A 17,734-nucleotide genomic window follows, 5' to 3' on the forward strand; every position below is an offset into this window, starting at 1 on the left:
GCCGACGGCAAAAACCCGTCGAGAGTGTCCATATAATTGCGACCGCGATAAAACTTCGTTCTAATTGATTTCAAAAGTTCCAGAATAAATAGAGATTTTAAAATTCTATCTCTATTCGCCCGGTTCTTGACCTATCCCACTGAGTGGGTAGGTGCCAATATTCCTAGTATCAGCGTTGTCGTTGTCATCGTCGTTATCATCATCATTATCATCATCACCACCACAACATCAGCTCATGTGTCGAAATACAGAGGTTCGATCATACGTTTCTACCCAGAACGAGGCGAGACCACGCAAAAGCAAAGAGCCTGGAATGATGCAAAGAATGAGCATTTAAAATAGAAAGTAAGCATGGCAGGGACTTCTTCCACGGAAAAGCCCGGTACACGTTCTACTTTCTGGCCCCCCTTTCTGGAACCCCATGTTATATTCACGCGACACAGCGCAAAGGCGGAGATGGGAGAAAAGAAGAAGAAGAAGCAGCTGTTGTCGCAGTGGTTGCACTTTTCGTTTGTACGCAGAACGAAGCTGAACGAAAGAATGGCTCCACCCGTTCCACCACGCGCTGTGTACCTTATGGTTCTCGCCTCACTGGGGGCCCTCTGCGACGGACAGAAGGACGAGGAGACCGAGGTTCACATCTCGGCTCAGGAGGACGTCGTGTACGTGGGCGACGACGTGAGCTTCGTGTGCACCGTGCGCGCCAGCGACGCCTCCAAGTCGGTCGTGAGCTGGTTCATGTACGACCAGGACGTCACCGGGGAGCCGTTCACCGTCGTCAAGACGTCGCAGGGCGCTGGCAACACCTACAGCAGCACGTTGACCATCAAGAAGGCTCAGTTCAACTACACGAGTATGGTGCGATGCAAGGTTTGTTATCCCCTCTTTTGGATTTATCTTCGTTTTGCGAATGATAGTTCTTGGGTTAAAGAATGGAACCGAATGAGTTTGTTCGTTTGTCCATTCGCGATAATCGCTTCTTTTGTCGTCAAAAGATTTAAGGGCTGTGATTTGGGCTTCTTCATATACGTCATCACGAAAGTTGTTATAGTGCCACGCAGCTATTGGCCGCGAGATCTTGGAGTGGCGCCCTCTCGCGCGTGACGTCAGAGCGGGGGCTCCGCTCTCAACCGCGCTGCAGCAGCCGCTGCTCCTGTATGCGGATCATCTGCTTCAGGCGGGAACTTTGTCGAACGAACAGCCTCGCGACGGTCAACTAACGCCTGCAACGAATGTTTTCGAGTGTAATCTTGAACTTGTTTTAGTTGCGGCCCAATCGACAGGGCCAAGAAATCCCCCGGATGGTCGACGAGTGCGCCGATGCCACCGGTCGCATTGCTGGTTAGAAAGTGAAAGTATGTGTGAGTGTTCTCGCTCGTTATCTTGTTTCCGCCGTACGATACTGATTAGTTTGGGTGGTGCTTTCGATATTTCAGTAAGCGTGCCCTTCTACAGCATCAACAAGTATGTGGATAAAGCTTGTGAAAGGTAGCGGTGCCTCATCGAGGGTGAGGCAGTGTACGACGCAGGCCACGTTGTTGAATGCGCGTTCGAGGCCGTCAACGGAGATCGCATCACCGCCGCTGCTTTCGTCCTGCAAACAAGTGCGCAAGTGCCGCCTTGTTGCACACCCCCCTGCCGATGCCCATGATCGCAGTTTGTCCCGTAATGTTGGTTCAGTGAGAACGATATTACGTCGTAGTTCCTATAATACCGCACAAGGCCGTCGCATGAGTATTAGAATATAACAAATAGTTAATCGCTGATTATACCACGCACAGGGCCACAGAGATTAACGTGGCAAAGGAAAGATGGGTCCAGTTTCACGCCACGCAGCCTAACAAAAAGCTTAAAGAACTCCGCTTTTTAAAAAGCGTCTGCACTGCCTCAGGTGACAACTTTTAGAGAATGTGCACTAAACAGTGGCAACAGGTTTCGCTTATGACATTATGATAAGCAGTCCGCTAGGCGCACGCTTGCCTTCACAAGTAAAATACGTATGTACACCATCCAAATGCAGCCGTAGTCTCGGACATCCTGCGCCGCTCAGCTGAGCTCACGAGGCGCGCTTTCCTGCGAGGCGATTCGGAGGCCGCGTCGTCGGCTCTTTGTCTAGGGGCCTTCGCGGCAGGTTGTGGGACGGCACCACACCTGGTGTAAGTCGCCTATGCTTATAGCCTGCGTGCAATAAACGCCTTAAGTATTGGCGGGGCTCTTAAGCACGGTCACAAGCTTACCTAAGAGTCGCGCGTACGGTGGGTAGCAGAAGTCGCTGTCCGCGAAGTGCTTGCTGCACACAGTCGATGAAGGCGTGGGGCGCTAAAGCTTCCCCTTCTGAGCTTGCGATGCACTTCTTCTTCAGCTTTGGGTCCTTAGGGTAGTTGTGAAAGCTAACGCCTTTTTCACGAGCGGACGAAGTACACTGAGGCACAGAGCAGTACTTCACCATTGCGCAGCACTCGCCGCGGTGACAAGCGGCCGCATTTCTAAAGAACAAAGAGTTGTAGTTCTAAATGAACGTTAAAGGCAGTCCCACGGTTGTTCGAACAGCGTCAGTAGCCACCATACGCAACATAACCAATTGAACTGCTTTTTTGTTGAGATTTACCACAACGGTGGTTTCAACACGGCGCCGGGCCTACGTAGCAGACGAAAGCGCGCGAATCCCCGCTCTGACGTCATACAGGCGCCGTTCGCAGCGCCGCCATCGGTCGCACACCAGGCCAATAGTACTTGCAAAAAACAAGACGCGCACATACACTTCCAAGAGCGCTGTAAGATAACATTGTTGAAAAATAACAACAGCGTTACCAAATAACTGATAGGTTGTTATCGGGGTTTGGGGCTATTTTATATTGTGCTCATTTGGGGATGTTTGAATTTGGCACATACTTTTTCTGCCCCTGTGGGAACCTGACAGCTCTTTTAAAGCTATTGTTTCAGCGACAGCTTTTCCTGCAGGACGCGGATGCTGTTGTGCATGAATGCCGTAGTTGTATAATCGTGATTAAACTTCATTGATTGATTGATTGATTGATTGATTGATTGATTGATTGATTGATTGATTGATTGATTGATTGATTGATTGATTGATTGATTGATTGATTGATCGATCGCAGGTGCGACTCGACGAGGACCGGGTCTTCCACCTGAGCACGCCCATGACCATCACGCAGCGGCTGGAGGGCGGCAAGAAGCTCATCGGCGAGCCCTGTGTCACGAGCGTCGAGTGCGAGCTCGAGCACAGCACGTGCAAGGAGCCCGCGTCCGGCGGCGGCGCGACCGTCTGCCAGTGCGACGACGCGCACCCGGTCTACTCGAGCCTGGAGATGCGCTGCCTCGAGCTGGCCAAGTTGGAGCAGCCGTGCGTGGACAGCGCGCAGTGCGCGGGCGCCGACAACGGGTCGCAGTGCGAGGAGCACGTGTGCCGTTGCCGCACGGGCTTCAGCGCCGAGTCCGGCCACTGCGTGGCCAAGTCGGACGCGTCGACGTGCCAGTCCACCAGCGCCTGCCTGGACGGCAACGCCGAGTGCGTCGAAGGGCGCTGCGTCTGCAAGGCGGGCTACGTGCTCAACCCGGGCAGCCGCAAGTGCGAGGACAGCGGCGAGCAGGAGTTCCAGCTCGCCATCATCGGAGTGTCGGCCGTCGCCATCTTGCTCGTGCTGAGCGGCGTCACGGCCGCCTGCTACATGATGAACAAGCGCAAGGAGGCCGCCGGCACCCGATACTAACTTTTCGGGACATTTTGCTCGGCAGTTCCTGCGGAGCGTCGCCCCACATAGCGACAGCAAGGTTTGCTGTTGCGTCTTCGCGCTGCGCATTTAAAACGGCGGTAGCGTTTTATGCGAACTGTTTCACTTGGTGCATTAAATAACGAAACGTTGTGGCACGCCAGAAGATGGGGTGACATAAACCTGCGTTGCCTTGCGGTTGTTTATCAATTACGTGCACCTGAGCGCAGCGGTTGCTCATGAGAACAGCCAGAGCCTTTAAACTGTTCCACAACTATAAAACTCAAGTATTAGTGGGGAAGAGCGTGAATGTTTCGTAGTTCATCGGCCCTGATGATTTTCCAGATTTCAGAGATGTTCATCATAAAAGAAGGTAGGTGTGCAAACACGGACGCAAGGGAAGATATCAAGACGACATAAACAGACACGAAAACTTAATAGAAAACGCATTAGAAACAAGCGTGCCATAGGTATTCCCTGCATCCATGGATTATCTCTAAGACTAAGGAAGCAGGAGTACGTAGGAGTTAATGTTGTTTTTACGGCTGCCAATAAACTATAGGCAAGATATGCCCTGCCATGCAGAGAAAGAATGAGGAAGTAATAGATAAAAGTCGGACTGACATGCGATTCGTAAACCACACGAAGAAACTAATTGCCTTACATGTGTGCACTGGTATATATAAAAAGTTCCTTCTACGTAGGGCAGACGGGCCCCTGTGTGTTAATCAGATTAATGGAGCATAAGAGGTCGTTGACCGGAGGTTGCATATAATCTATCTTTACATTGTTGACAGTGTAAATGCACGCCTACGTTCGATGAATGTGCAGCGTTGCACAGGTACAAGAATGAACAAACGCGTCTAATGGTCAAGGTATAGCCTACCGATAACAATGGTAGCGAACGCGCAAGGCAATCGTCGATTAACTTGTAGAAAAATGAATCGAAATGCCTGACTATAATTATCTCCGGCGTAGAACCCGACGTGTGCTTATGAACCGGTGGCGCTCCATGCCTACGCGCAGACAACTTTTTGTATCTTCTTTTTTTTCCGCCGCAGTGCGCCTTTTGAGTTAATAATCCGCGTTTGTGTTTTCTTGATACTCTTCTCTTGTGTCCGTGTTTGTACGCCTAACTTCTTTTATCAAGAATCCGTGCTAACTAGCTCAATTTTTACGTTCTTAACACATGTTTTGACGGGACTGCACCATCAGCGCCTTTAACAATGTCATTAAACAAACGTCACTGAACGAATCCAAAGCAGCAGTGAGTTCGAGCATGCTTGAATAACAATCAGTTTGCATCGTGTGTTTCGTTAGCCGTGCGTCAACAGTTATACTGGGCGTATGAAGTGCGGTCCTTGAACTTCTGCGTTTCTTGAGCAGAATCTTTCGCTGACATCTCCTCGTCTTAACGTCACGTTGCAGAGACACCGAATAAAACTGTTGAAACTCGCTTGCCTCGAACTTGAGGCTTAGAACTGCCTTCCGCGTGAGCGTGACCAAAGCTCGCGTGAAACAAGAGACTACAAAAAAATTGTGTACAGTCATTCCTGTACATTTTATCACTTTACTCGAGTGCCTCTTTCCTGTGCGCGTCTGGTAACTCGAATATCTTATGACGACTGAGGTCCCCACTCACATCGCTCAGCGTTCTGCGCCGCACGAAGGCGTTCATATTTGGCGCCGGCAGTCGACACTTATTTAATACAGCAAAAAAAGAAGAGAGAGAGAGAGAGTGAAAAAAATCAGGAGCTCTTGCTTTGTCGGGAAAACGGGGGCAAGCGAAGCCTGGCGTGTGTGTGCCTGTCGAACTACTTTATTTCTATCGCATTGCGTAATGCTCCCTCCTGACTGTTTCCTTCCTCCAGGCCGGGGAATCGTACCTTCATTCACTTGCTTAGCAGCGCAACGCTTCAGTTGCTACAGGCAACAACGACGGTCGTGCGTTCATACCCAGGCAACAATGAAATCTACAAACGTGAAATGACAAGTGTCGCCGATAAAAGATCAGACTTCCATATAAGAAAGGGCAGATCGCCGACAAGCCCAAGAATCGAGAGAGCATAAATTATTGAAAAACGGCTCGTACGAATACGCACGCGACCGGCGCGCCTTCGAGGGCAGCATTTCTGTACGTTCGCCGGCGCTAGGTCTTTCGGGTACGACGCCGATTTGATCACCTGCAACGCCACCACCAAAATCTAGCTCGATAACAAGCCTCGCTGAAAAGAGAAACGAAAAAAAAACGGTGGGACGATCTGTATTTGCACGTCTTGCAGAAGGCAGGATGACCACTAATAAGTGAGCGCACTCGTTCGAGCGCGAACCTTTGTGTTCGGGCACGCAAGTTAAGAGAAGAAAGCTTAACTGTAATTTCTTAGCGCTGTCGTAGGCCCATTATATTCGTCTTCATGACACGTGATCATAACTTGGAACGTTCAATGCATGGGAAAGCGTAGCTTTAACAACTAGCCGCGATGACGCATTTGTGCGCATGTTATAAAGGTTCGTTCCGTTAAAGGTGCACGCAGCAGAGAGAAGAAAAAAGACCAAGCGCATTTATTATTTTTTTTCATCACTTCATCACTTTCTTATGCACATAAGCAAAATATTCATAATTTCTGTCGCTCCTTTTAGCCGCGAACTTATGCTCCGCTTGTTGCGAATATAAATCGCGGTCACTATTTATTTATGATTACGAATGAAGTAACTAACACGTATTTTAACTGACGTCAACGTAAGTCATATTATTGTACGATTCGTCGCTTCCAAGTTCCCCTATGCTTCTGGAGATTAGGCGGTCGAGATAAAGCACAGTTTTTCACTCTGATAGCTGCACAACAGCATATCGGCCTTGATGAGATCAGTACGCCTCCTATAAAGATGCCCTATGTAAATGAAGGTGAAAGAAACTGCGCGCCCGCAGTTCCAGAGAAAACAAAAAATTGTGTCCTCTTTCTTTTCGTTTTCTTTCTTTTACTAAGCCAGGGATGATGAGGGGGGAGAGGGGAAGAGTTGTAAATGGTCTGTGAATTCGCACTTTTTTTTTCGATGCTCGGCTCTTAACCAGTAGCACGGGTTTGGTCCCGGCCGCGGCGGCCGCACTTTGATGAAGGCGAAATGCTAGATAATATATTATTATCTCGGGTTTAACGTCCCAAAACCATGATATGATTATGAGAGACGCCGTAGTGGAGGGCTCCGGAAATTTCGACCACCTGGGGTTCTTTAACGTGCACCTAAATCTAAGTGCACAGGCCTCAAACATTTTCCCCTCCATCGAAAATGCAGCCGCCGCGGCCGGCATTCGATCCCGCAACCTTCGGGTCAGCAGTGGAGCGCCATAACCACTAGACCACCGTGGCGGGGCAGCGAAATGCTAGAGGCCCGTGTACTGGGCGATGTCAGCGAACGTTAAAGAACCCCGGGTAGTCGAAATCACCCGGAGTCCTTTGCTAGGGTGTGTACCTCATAATCGTATCGCAGTTTTGGCACGTAAAACCCAAGAAATTGATTCGCACAATTTGGAAACTCACCAGTTTCGAAGGCCGAAGGTCACGGGACCTAATCACGGCCGCGGCGGGCGAATTTTCGATGGAGGCGAAAATGCTCGAGGCCCGTGTATACTTAGATTTAGGTGCACGTTAAAGAACCCCAGGTGGTCAAAATTTCCGGAGCCCTCCACTACGGCGTCCCTCATAATCACACCGTGATTTCGGGACGTTAAACCCAACCATTAAAAAAAAAAATCGGGCAGATCCCACGTACCGTGGGAGTCGATGTTATGCGAAGCATGCGGAGGAAAAGTGACTGTGGCGTAAGATTTTTTTTTTTTTTACTGAGCGACAGGTTACAAAATGACGCTACAGATTTGTATAAATTTTATACGCACACATGTGTGTTGAAGAGCCGCATATGCGTTATATAACCTGTTGTTTACGGTTGGGTAACGCCACCAATGGCAACGTGGGTATCACCAACACCAGAAGCCGTAAGCTGATATCTAGTGCTTATACGTGTCCCGAGAACGCACGCACGTTTCGCGAACCCATGTGCATGTGCGGAAGAAGTTTTTGACAGTTCACTTTACGGCGCAGTTCACTTTGACTTTACGGCGCAGTGCACTTTACGGCGCGGTGATGTGAATATCATATATGTGACTTTCGTTAATGCATTCCTCTGGGATCGAGCAATGCTTCAATATAGCTTGCTGAATCATAGGAATACAAGCGTAATGTTTATTAGACTGCTATAAAAGCGGAGCCAACACTGGAACCACAGATGTTAATCCGATATGATGCATGTGTCGTAGGAGTACACATCGTAGGAGTATCATGTAGTGTTCATTGCTTTCTTGTAAAATTAGATAGCAAGCACCACTACCACAATTGACGCTGCACCGTTATTACGCCTGCGTAGGCTGTTTTCCAAACCAGTTGATAGACCTGGCGTGGCTTAGTGGTAGAATACCTGATTGCCAAGCAGAATGCTTGGGTTCGATTCCTGCTGGGATCCTAATTTTCATTCTTTCCATTCGTCGAGTCAACGCTGCCAATTCTGGTTTTCCTCAACGCTATAGCATTTCAGTTACCAATGTCTGTTCTTGCCGTTCCTGGGTAGATATAAACTGTCAATCACCTGTGGCGCATACCCGTACACCGCGGCCCGTAGTAAAGGGGTATGTGCCACACGTGTCTAGTGGAAAGGGTTTGATGACGTAAGCGATAGGATTTTCACGATATTCATGTCACGACCCGACAGTCATATTCGTCAAACCCTCTTACCCACCCATGCCAATTTTGGTCTACACCAAGTTAAGGAGGCGATCATGAGAGCACCCAGACGTAGGCGGCTAGATAGATAGATAGATAGATAGATAGATAGATAGATAGATAGAAACGCTCAAAGTGCCAAAGGTTCGCTAAGAAATGCTTCGCATTTAAAAATATATATCCGAAGGATGCGTGGACGCTACGGAAGCATGCGCAAGCCTGCGAACGCCAGCTAGGTGGTTACGCTAAAGCTGATCGATAAAAGTAAAGCACGTGATAATGACATCATGAGCGAGATTGGTAAAAAGGCCAACGCCGATGAGGGCACAGGTCAGAGCGGCAAGCGATCGACGAGGAACACAACGCGCGCGTTTACGCACCAGCGACAAGCAACTGCCCGCTCGAATAGGATGTCTGTTCGCCATCGTGCCGCCATGATCTGGCTGCTGCTGACATTCCTCGGAGGTAGGCATATTCCCTATAGTTACCAGCGTGCCGACACTTTTTCGAGCTTTTCACCGCGAACGTGTTGCCTTTCTTCTTTTCCAGCAGTGGCTTCCGGGCAAAACTTCACATCGACGAGTCCTCCGGTCTACAACGAAACGGCGACACTACCGCGCAAACTTGACAGCGCCTTCGAGGTGCCTTCGAGCTCCTATTCACCAACTGCAACTGCCCAAGCCAAGACAGTGACAGCAGTGCATCCTTCAAAAAGCAGCCAATTCGTAAAGCTTACCAAGCCTCCCGCTATGGCCACGACTACGCGGCATACCGTCACCCAGCAGGCTACAGAGACAGCGCTCCCGGGAACATTTGTGATGCCGTCAGTTGATGGCCTGATGGGAGGCGGAATTCGTTCTTCAATGGAAAGCAAGGCAACTACAGTCGAAGACCGCACTGTTCACACGCCCGCACTAGCGTACGAAGACTCTTTCACGGATGACACGCACAAACCTAGCACTACCACTACAACGCCCGCTCAGTCATCGACAGACTCGCATACGAGCGTGACTGAAGGCTTCTCCGCGACCATGACTTCGACAGCCGCCGCTTCAACAACCAGTACCGGGCCTCAGCAGGAAGATGACATCTCGTACCTCGCAAGCCTCTTTCCGGACCTGGACCTCTTCGAAGACTCCACGCCTGAGGGCGTCGCTTCAACGCTCCCCTCGGTGCCAACGACGGCGCCAGCCGCGGACTCATCCACAATCCAAAAGCCGAGCGGCTACAACATGAGCCGGGAACGTTACTGCATCGCGGCCAGGTACTGCTACATGGAGCTGAACGAACGCTGCGTCATGCGGCACATGAAGAGCGTGTGCGGCTGTGGTCGAGCCTTCTACAGGAACCCGGAAACGCTCGTTTGCGAACGTGAGTACTTCTCAGTCTTGCGTTCCTATTGCTTCCGAGCCATTTTCAGCTCTTAATGTAAAATTGCTAATGCATCTGGAGGTTTCGATGTTTTTTTAATGGGCTGATGTAAAGGTATCGACCAGCTAATTTGCCGCTGCCTGCTTCATTACTCAGCTCGGTCAACTTGTCTTCTGTACTCGGAGAGCTGCAGCTCGACTTAAACTAATACACAGGTAGACATAAACGGCGCTCGTCCGTGTCTCCTGTCGTCTATTGTCTTCTGTCACCGCTCCACCTAAGCTTTACCGCGTGTTCACATGTAACGTTTTCTTTCGTCCCGTCCTTCACTGCTCTACCTTGCCTATTCGCAGGGAAGCTGCCGCTGCTCGTCTCTCTGGAGCTTCCGGAACACTCGTACGTGCAGGAAGTCGCCGACAAGAAGACCCTCGAGTTCAAGGCGTACGAGTCGGCCGCCCAGCACTTGGTAAGGGAAGAGGCCGAACCCTTGGCCTTCCCTCCTCTCGCCCGCTACGAGCCAGAGGACCAGGACTTCTGGAAGTTTTACAGCACTGAACCCGCTCCCAACGCCACGGAAGCGACGACGACCGCTTCTGCGTTAACTAGCCAGGCTTCCTAGACAAAAGGCCTACCCCATTCTTCTTTCCGCACTTGGCGAGCTCCTAGAGCTGCCGCCGTGAATGAGAAATAAAATTTCTGCTTATACGTGCTACATTTATCAATGCTGCTATGAGCTGTCCTCTCCTTTTGACGACGAACAATATGCGAGTTCATGAAAAGTTCCTAATCCTAAGAACTCGTGATACACATTTATCCTAGCCAAGCGCTCCCTATTTCCTTCGCAGATTTGGGGTCTGGTGAAAAGCTCCAAAGTCCTCTCCGGCACAGTCATAGACATCGAAATCACGGGCTTCCGACCTGGGCTCTTGGTGCGCAGTAGGCTCGTCGTCATGTTGTCCCTGGTACACAAGCTCGCCGGCAATGTGTCTGGAGCCGTAGACGAGGAGATTCGGAAGTCCATCGCGGGGCACAACTCGTCCGGGCTCTTCCTGCGGACCGGAAACATGAGGACTGTGGCCGCTGACGTAGGCAAGTTCACGTTGTACGAGGCAATTCCTATTGTCGTAATGCTTGAACTTCCTTAAACGGCCAGAATCGAATTTCTTCGTGTTACCTAAAGTGACCAATAGGAATAGCTCGTCAGGCAGCATTAGTAAATTGGACTCTGTAATTGAGTAAGCTGTCACCCTTGCCTAGATAGCAAGCTTGGTAATCCATAAGACGTGAATTTTGGCAGCAGCTATAGTTCAGAACTCGACTAAACGTAGTTAGGTTCGCTGGCAATGAGTGAGTGTAGCTGCTGTAAACTGACATACTTTCTTACATCAATGCTAATGCAAACGATTGAGCGAGAAATTACAAAACTGCTTCTCGGCGATGTGATAAGCAGCTGGCGGCCTCGGTGCAACGGGTGTGCTTGATGTAGTACATCGCGGATATTCTTGGGCTTTAAATGCGGTGGCCATATTCGGGCACTGAGAATTGTTTGAGACGGAGATGTGGGATGTAGATGGATAACATGACCAAAGTATGCTATGGGCAAGGTATTCCAAAAGGACTTCTTTTTGGGCGAGTTGGTGCTTGCAATGCTTAAGTACACTTGACTGTGGCGCAAAATACATTTCGTGAAAAAAAGGAGGAGGGGGGGTGGAGGAAAGAGCAGAAAGTGAAGCGCCAACTACCAACTGTTTAATGGCACTCTGAGAAACGTACAGGGAAAAAACACTTTCCACGCACGCATGAAGAACCAACGTATGTCGTGGAGCGACATTGTCAAGGTAACATGTTATCGAGAGAGCGCATTTCTGAGGAATACAAAGTTATAGATGTGTCACTGACACAATAAGACCCTTTCTTTTTTATATAGAAGGCTTCCAGCAACTCTCTAGCTGTCTGTTTGCTACTTTTGCCGAGAATCGGCACTTGCGCAAAGCATGGTACACAATGGCAGGCGTTGCAATGCGCGGGAAGATGCGCATGATCTCTCTTACCTGTGCTGTTAGCATACTCTGTCTGTCGTTAACGCAACGTCCCGTTTTCCCGATGTAGGACTTGCCGCAGCTTAGGGGTATCTCACAGACCACCCCTTGTGCACAACGCCTGAGAGTCGAGCTCTTCGCTGTTTCAGGGTGTGTGCCGTTCAGTGTAATCGGGGAGGAAACACGTACTTTCTGCGACGCAGTTGTTACCAGTTATCTTGCCTCTTCCCCGGTTACACTGAACAGCACAACTTGAAGCAGCGAAGAGCTGAGCCTTGAAGGTTCCGTGAGCCGGAAGTGCTGTAGCAGACGACGCGCAGTTTTGCCATCCACCTATTGAGCCAACTTATTGGGAGCTGAAAAAAGACCCGGATGCCGTATCGGGTAGTCACCTTTTTAAGGTTATGGCTCACACGATGCACATAAGGGTATACCTCTGGCTTAACCCGCTCCCTTTCCTTCGAGTGGCATTTGCACTGGCAGCGCTGGCTTTAAACTTCTGCAGCAGCGGACTCAACCACGGAACTTACGACAGATTGAGGGAAGCCAGCTTTGGAAAGTCTTTCAAGCAAAAACTAGCCTGTATAAAATGCTCACATGATCTGCGCAAGGCCAACTCCAAGCAAAGCAGAGGTTACACGATTGTCTTCGAGTGCGCCGAGTCGTACTATAACAATTTCTTACATCGTGGGAGGTACGCACAACAAATATGATCACTCAAGGTCATTAGGTTAAGGTCTAAAAACTGCAACGAACTGTCCTTCAGATGCTCATTAGTGAACGTAAGACCAGTAGCAGGGCAAGCATCACAGGGCAAGGCAAAGGGCATCTATTGTCAACAACTGAGAAATCATCGACGCATCTAAAAACTTTGAGAAGTAAAAGCACTTTATAGTGCGTGGTAAAAATACGATAAAAAGCGCTTGCGCAAAGCATGGCGTAAGTGCTGATTCTCGGCAAAAGCAGCAAACAAACTCGAAGCCTTCGATATCAAAAAGAAAGTCTTGTGTCAGTGACACATCGATTACCTTGTATTCCTCAGAAATGCGCTCTCTCGATAACATGTTACCTTGACTATGTCGCTCCGCGTCATCGGTTGGCTCTTCACGCATGCGCGGAAAGTGTTCTTTTTTCCTGTACGTTTCTCGGAGTGTCATTAAACAGTTGGTAGTTGGCGCTTCACTTTTCTCCCCCCCCCCTTTTCACGAAATGCATTTTGCGTAAGTCTAGTGTACCTAAGCATTGCTATGGGTGCTAAGGCAATCATCAAAGTGAAGGCGCGCTTGCACGTGTTTCGAGCTAGGTGAGCAGGAACAATCTGGGGACACCCATTTGGTTAACTTGAAGTTTCAGGCCACTGTTAGTGTGCAGATATTTATTCAAGAGCGGTTATTGCTGTGCCGGTCAGACCTCGCGTAGCCTTGTCAAGGGGACACTTGCTTTTGCGGCCTGAAAATATTTTCTTGGAAGCAAGCTTGGGCTCTACTTCATGAAAGGGTTATGTTGAGAGCAACTAAGTACCAGTGTACAGGTGGAAGGCGTTTTATCGTTCGATTAAAACATGTTCTAAGGTGGTGCATTGTGGTTTGGTATTTGTCAAACACGCTTGCTAAAGACGACTGACAGCTGAAATGCTGGAAAAACCACTTTTATGAACGCTAACACGAGATGAAAAAAAAAATAGGACATTTACCTCGAAATTGAAAGCTGACGTAATAAAAAAAACCCCATCGGGACCTGAATATATGCAATGTGTGATTTTTATCTAATACTTCAGGGCATATGATGTGTTCAGCGGTTAGTAGCTATAATGTTATTGGCGTCAAATGAAACGCGAACAGCGGCAAGCATTCGCAGTGGCATAGTGCGCGCCGTCCAGTCATCACCATGGAAAGGTGCGCATATGCTCAGTGCTGCCGAACAGGGTGCGCGCACTTGTCCATTGTGGTGACTGGACGGCGCGCACTACGCCATTGCGAATGCCTGCCGCTGTTCGCGTCTCATTTGACGCCGATAGTACGTGTCGGGTTCATGGAATAGTGGTAACCAACCTCCCTGTGTCTCGTGTTGCAGCCGTTAACCCGTGCGAGGACCGCGACTCTAACTACTGTAGCCCTTACGCCATCTGTACTTACCGGAAGCAGGACTACGGCATGAGCTGCCGCTGTCTACCTGGCTACGAGGACGTGTCTCCAGACACCGGACACCATCCCGGAGAACTCTGCTTTTGTGAGTGACGCACGAGGAGTCGTAACTTTGTGACGCTATACCTGAGCGTGGAGCGACAAGTGACTTGAAACTATTTTACCCTTCACGCAGCCATATGCGAGCCCGGTCACTGCCAGAACAACGGCACGTGCAAGAGCTTCGGTTTTGGAATAGAGTGCGAGTGAGTTACAGCATCCGGCTCCCGCCTGTGACCCTCTAGTGTACATCGAAACTCGACTCTGTTTACGAAGTACCATTCGTGAAGCTCAACGTTTGGCCATTCGCTATGCATGTTGTCTGTGTAGCCTTAACAAGAATTCGCGGAAGCGTAGAACGCGCATTGACAGTGGCGGATCGCTGCGATGTGATACCGTATGCATGCATCTAAAATACAAATGCTAACGCGCCGCGTCAATTTTCAGTAGTGTTCTGATGTAAAGAAGGCTGATGGCACCCCGATTGCCTTTACGCCGAGAGTTGCCTGCCTAATATGACGTGACTTGGGTTACCGTCAATAAATAAGCAGTAATGCTAAAAACGGTAAACGTTGCCATTATATAGCGTACTAACCACCATGACTGTTCCTTAGTAGAGAAATCATCCCACAGACTAAGCGTATGCTGTTACTGCAATTGTCATGTTTGATTTCCTTTTATCAGCATCTAATTTCCAAATTTTCTTTTCTCGTCTTTACAGGTGTCGAGACTGGTACGTCGGAAATCGATGCCAATTCCAAATGAAGCGTAAGTCGAGTTGCGCCCACGGTTTCGTGATCAGCTTATAACAGACACGCATCTTATCCTGCAGGAATAATAGTGATCATGGTGGTTGTAGCAGCGGTGCTCCTCACGGCTGTAGGAGTTACATTTCACAAGTACTGGAAGAAAGGGTATGTCGCATCGTTCAACAGAATACGAATTCATCCTTTTGTAGTGCCTTGGGACCTAAAGTTAAGACACCTGTCACAAGCACTTTAAATGACCACCACATTAGAATCCCCGCTGCTTCTGGTCATCTGCAATGTGAACGTATACCTTCCTGATATTGCCAAAGAATAAACCCAATGTTTATACGTTATGACTAGGTAAACTTGTTAGCTTGCACAGGCATATGTCTGTTTTATTGGGCAAGACATCCAGGCGATGCCGGATACTCTTAAAGTAGTTGACTGCTCTTCCGTTAGCAGAGCGGCCTTCGTCCTTTACTACAGTGCGCATTTCAAGCTAGCAGCAGAAAGTAGTGTGTTCAGTGATAGCCGAGAAAGTGTCCAGGTAAATCTATTTAAAGGTCCACCGTCTACTGCGACCGTCCTGTTCTTGACATATCCAGGAGCTAATAATCCACGCTGGAGAATGTGGAGGCGCTTTGGGGTGGTAGATGCCGATGGTGTACGGAATATAAGCGTTGCGATGTCTGCTGTAGTCCAAGGTTAGTGTACTCGGGCTATCAAAAGAAATGCGAACAGCGCGGCGCTCCGCTGTTAGCATGTTTTAACGCTGTCGCGTTAAAGGGCTCGTTTTTTGTAGTGCTCTTACCTTGGTAGTAATAAAAAGATGCTAGAGTATTCCTCAGTTGTATCACGGGTGACTAGTGTCCTTTTATTACGAGCCAGGTTATAAGCGCTTGAAAAACGCGAACAGCGGAGCACGTAGACGCCGCACTGTTCGTGATGTTTTTATCGCGCATCTACATTGGCTGGGAGGGACCGAAAATATGTGCAGGAGTGCGACCAAAAGATATGCATAGCCTGTATAATTTGCAACTGTGTTTACGCCACAGGTACTGTCGGCCGCAAAAGTTTGCGGGATCTGCAGCGCGTGGCGGAGCGAGGGAAAACTGCATTGCTGCGTCACCTAGCGTGACGCGGCGGGGGTTGAGGCTATCGGCCGCGGCCTCCGCGATTAGATCCAGCAACGGCACGATGTATAAACGCGCCGTCGCTAATTGCCGAGGCCGATAACCTCAACACCGGCCTCGTCACGGTGGTTGACGCAGCAATGCAGTTTTTCCTCGCTCCGCCACGCGCTGTAGATCCCGCAAACTTTTGCGGCCGACAGTACATTTGAGCGAGAGAGCAACTGCTGCAGAGCGCCATCTGCCGCATGTACTATTGCGTAGATTAACAAATCTGATGGGAACATTCGTATCTCACACGTTGTTCTCGTTAATATTGTTTGCGGTGGTAAGCGTGATCATGTATCCGTGTCGGAACACTCGCCGTAACCAATTTTAAGCGTCGCTTCTGAAAGGTTCAAAATATTGTTATGTACGACATACTCAAAGGTACAAAAGCGGAACTATGAATGGGAACAAACTGTTCTGTCATTTGCTTGGCTGCTGGCTGAGTACCCGCTGTGGTAGTTTAGTGGCTACGGTGTAGCACTGCTAAGCTCGAGGACGCTAGTTCGATACCCTGTCACGGTGGCCGCATTTCGATAGGCTCGAAATGCAGACACCCGTGTACCTTGCTTTAAGTGAACGTTCCGGGAACTCTCGCTATGCGGCGTGCCTCGATCATAATCATGCATATCGCGTTTTTTTTTCCACTGCTGAGAAACGGTATTTTTCCAAGTGGACAGTGTTGTTCTTCGCGTATACGACTAAGTTAAATGTACGGATATAGTTCTGAAGTTTACATACGCCGATGCTTCTCATCGTTCAGGCGCCTCCAGAGCTGCAACAACCAGGTGTGCCGCATGTTAATCATGGAACCTGCCAAGAGGAGCTCGACCAAAAGACAGTTCAACACCAAGCTGTCCCACAGTGCTCGGCAACCACCCAGCGCCGGCATTCACCGACGCGCTAACGTCTGCGTCTCGCCCGGCAGCGCAAGCCTGCACTCTGCCTTCTCCAAGAGTCTCGAGGACGGACTGTCGCAAGTGGCCGTGTCCGTCATCTCCAAGTGATGCGAGGCCTCGTACGCGCACTTCCAGGAGTGCATATACGCAGAAACACTTCTTTTTAGATATCTAACTCTTTCTCACATTTATTTTAAAGCAACCGCCGCGGTTTTTAAGGCACTAACTTAATCAGACCTGCGTCGGCCACTCCGACCCTGCAGAAGGTCTCATATTTTTGGTTCTGCGCGTGTCGTTGCGCAGCGAAATAAAGTGTACCGATTGTGAACGTGGATGCGGTGTGTTTGAATGATTGAAACCTTGTAAAAAGTGTTTTAGCTGCTGCAGGCGGGCCTGGCCTGCAAGAGTATTACCTATAATTACAACCCCCACCACCTATTATGTAGTGTGGTCTGGGGCGTAGCCAGAAAATCTTTTCGGGTGGGCATAGCCCCCCCCCCCCCCCTTCTAGGTATGTTTGTGTGGTCGCATGTGTGCGCGCATATGTAAGCCTAAAAAATGTAAAAATTTTAGGGGGGGGGGAGGAGGGGGTTAAACGACGGCCCAAACCACCCACCTGGCTACGCCATTCAAGGCAGTATAAGTCCCGAAGGCCTTCACAGTAAATCTCGTCGCGAGGCTTTTCTTGAAATATCGAAATAAGTACGTTAAGTGAAGCTTTATTTGCGCAACGAGATGCACGGAACGCACGAGTTTACTTCAAAGTGCGTGTAAGACGCGTCCCACGCTTTGATCTAATATTGATGTTTTTT

The 17,734-nt window shown here is 49.4% G+C and overlaps 2 protein-coding genes across 2 annotated transcripts; both read left to right on the plus strand.

Annotated features, from left to right (window-relative positions):
• Positions 1-456: 456 nt before the first annotated feature.
• LOC119385787 (uncharacterized) lies at positions 457-3,731 on the plus strand. Its single transcript, XM_037653171.2, has 2 exons — positions 457-870; positions 3,120-3,731. Exons 1-2 carry the CDS (start codon positions 457-459, stop codon positions 3,729-3,731), a joined length of 1,026 nt encoding a protein of 341 aa, XP_037509099.1.
• Positions 3,732-8,815: 5,084 nt separating this feature from the next.
• LOC119387002 (uncharacterized) lies at positions 8,816-17,254 on the plus strand. The gene is made up of 9 exons (XM_037654304.2): positions 8,816-8,971; positions 9,056-9,877; positions 10,231-10,343; positions 10,723-10,966; positions 13,990-14,145; positions 14,236-14,305; positions 14,821-14,867; positions 14,932-15,013; positions 16,787-17,254. The coding sequence occupies exons 1-9, from the start codon at positions 8,917-8,919 to the stop codon at positions 17,028-17,030; spliced, it is 1,833 nt and encodes a 610-aa protein (XP_037510232.1). The 5' UTR covers positions 8,816-8,916; the 3' UTR covers positions 17,031-17,254.
• Positions 17,255-17,734: the final 480 nt, after the last annotated feature.

Source organism: Rhipicephalus sanguineus, chromosome 3 (assembly GCF_013339695.2).
Source record: "Rhipicephalus sanguineus isolate Rsan-2018 chromosome 3, BIME_Rsan_1.4, whole genome shotgun sequence".
Classification (NCBI taxonomy): Eukaryota; Metazoa; Arthropoda; class Arachnida; order Ixodida; family Ixodidae; genus Rhipicephalus; species Rhipicephalus sanguineus.

Excerpts from the sequence above, each read along its gene's own strand:
- LOC119385787 (XM_037653171.2), top strand. The coding sequence starts at position 457 with ATGGGAGAAAAGAAGAAGAAGAAGCAGCTGTTGTCGCAGTGGTTGCAC. Across the intron at positions 871-3,119 it reads CGAGTATGGTGCGATGCAAG|GTGCGACTCGACGAGGACCG; the intron begins GTTTGTTATCCC and ends GATCGATCGCAG.
- LOC119387002 (XM_037654304.2), top strand. The coding sequence starts at position 8,917 with ATGTCTGTTCGCCATCGTGCCGCCATGATCTGGCTGCTGCTGACATTC. Across the intron at positions 8,972-9,055 it reads GCTGCTGACATTCCTCGGAG|CAGTGGCTTCCGGGCAAAAC; the intron begins GTAGGCATATTC and ends CTTCTTTTCCAG. Across the intron at positions 14,146-14,235 it reads TCCCGGAGAACTCTGCTTTT|CCATATGCGAGCCCGGTCAC; the intron begins GTGAGTGACGCA and ends CCCTTCACGCAG.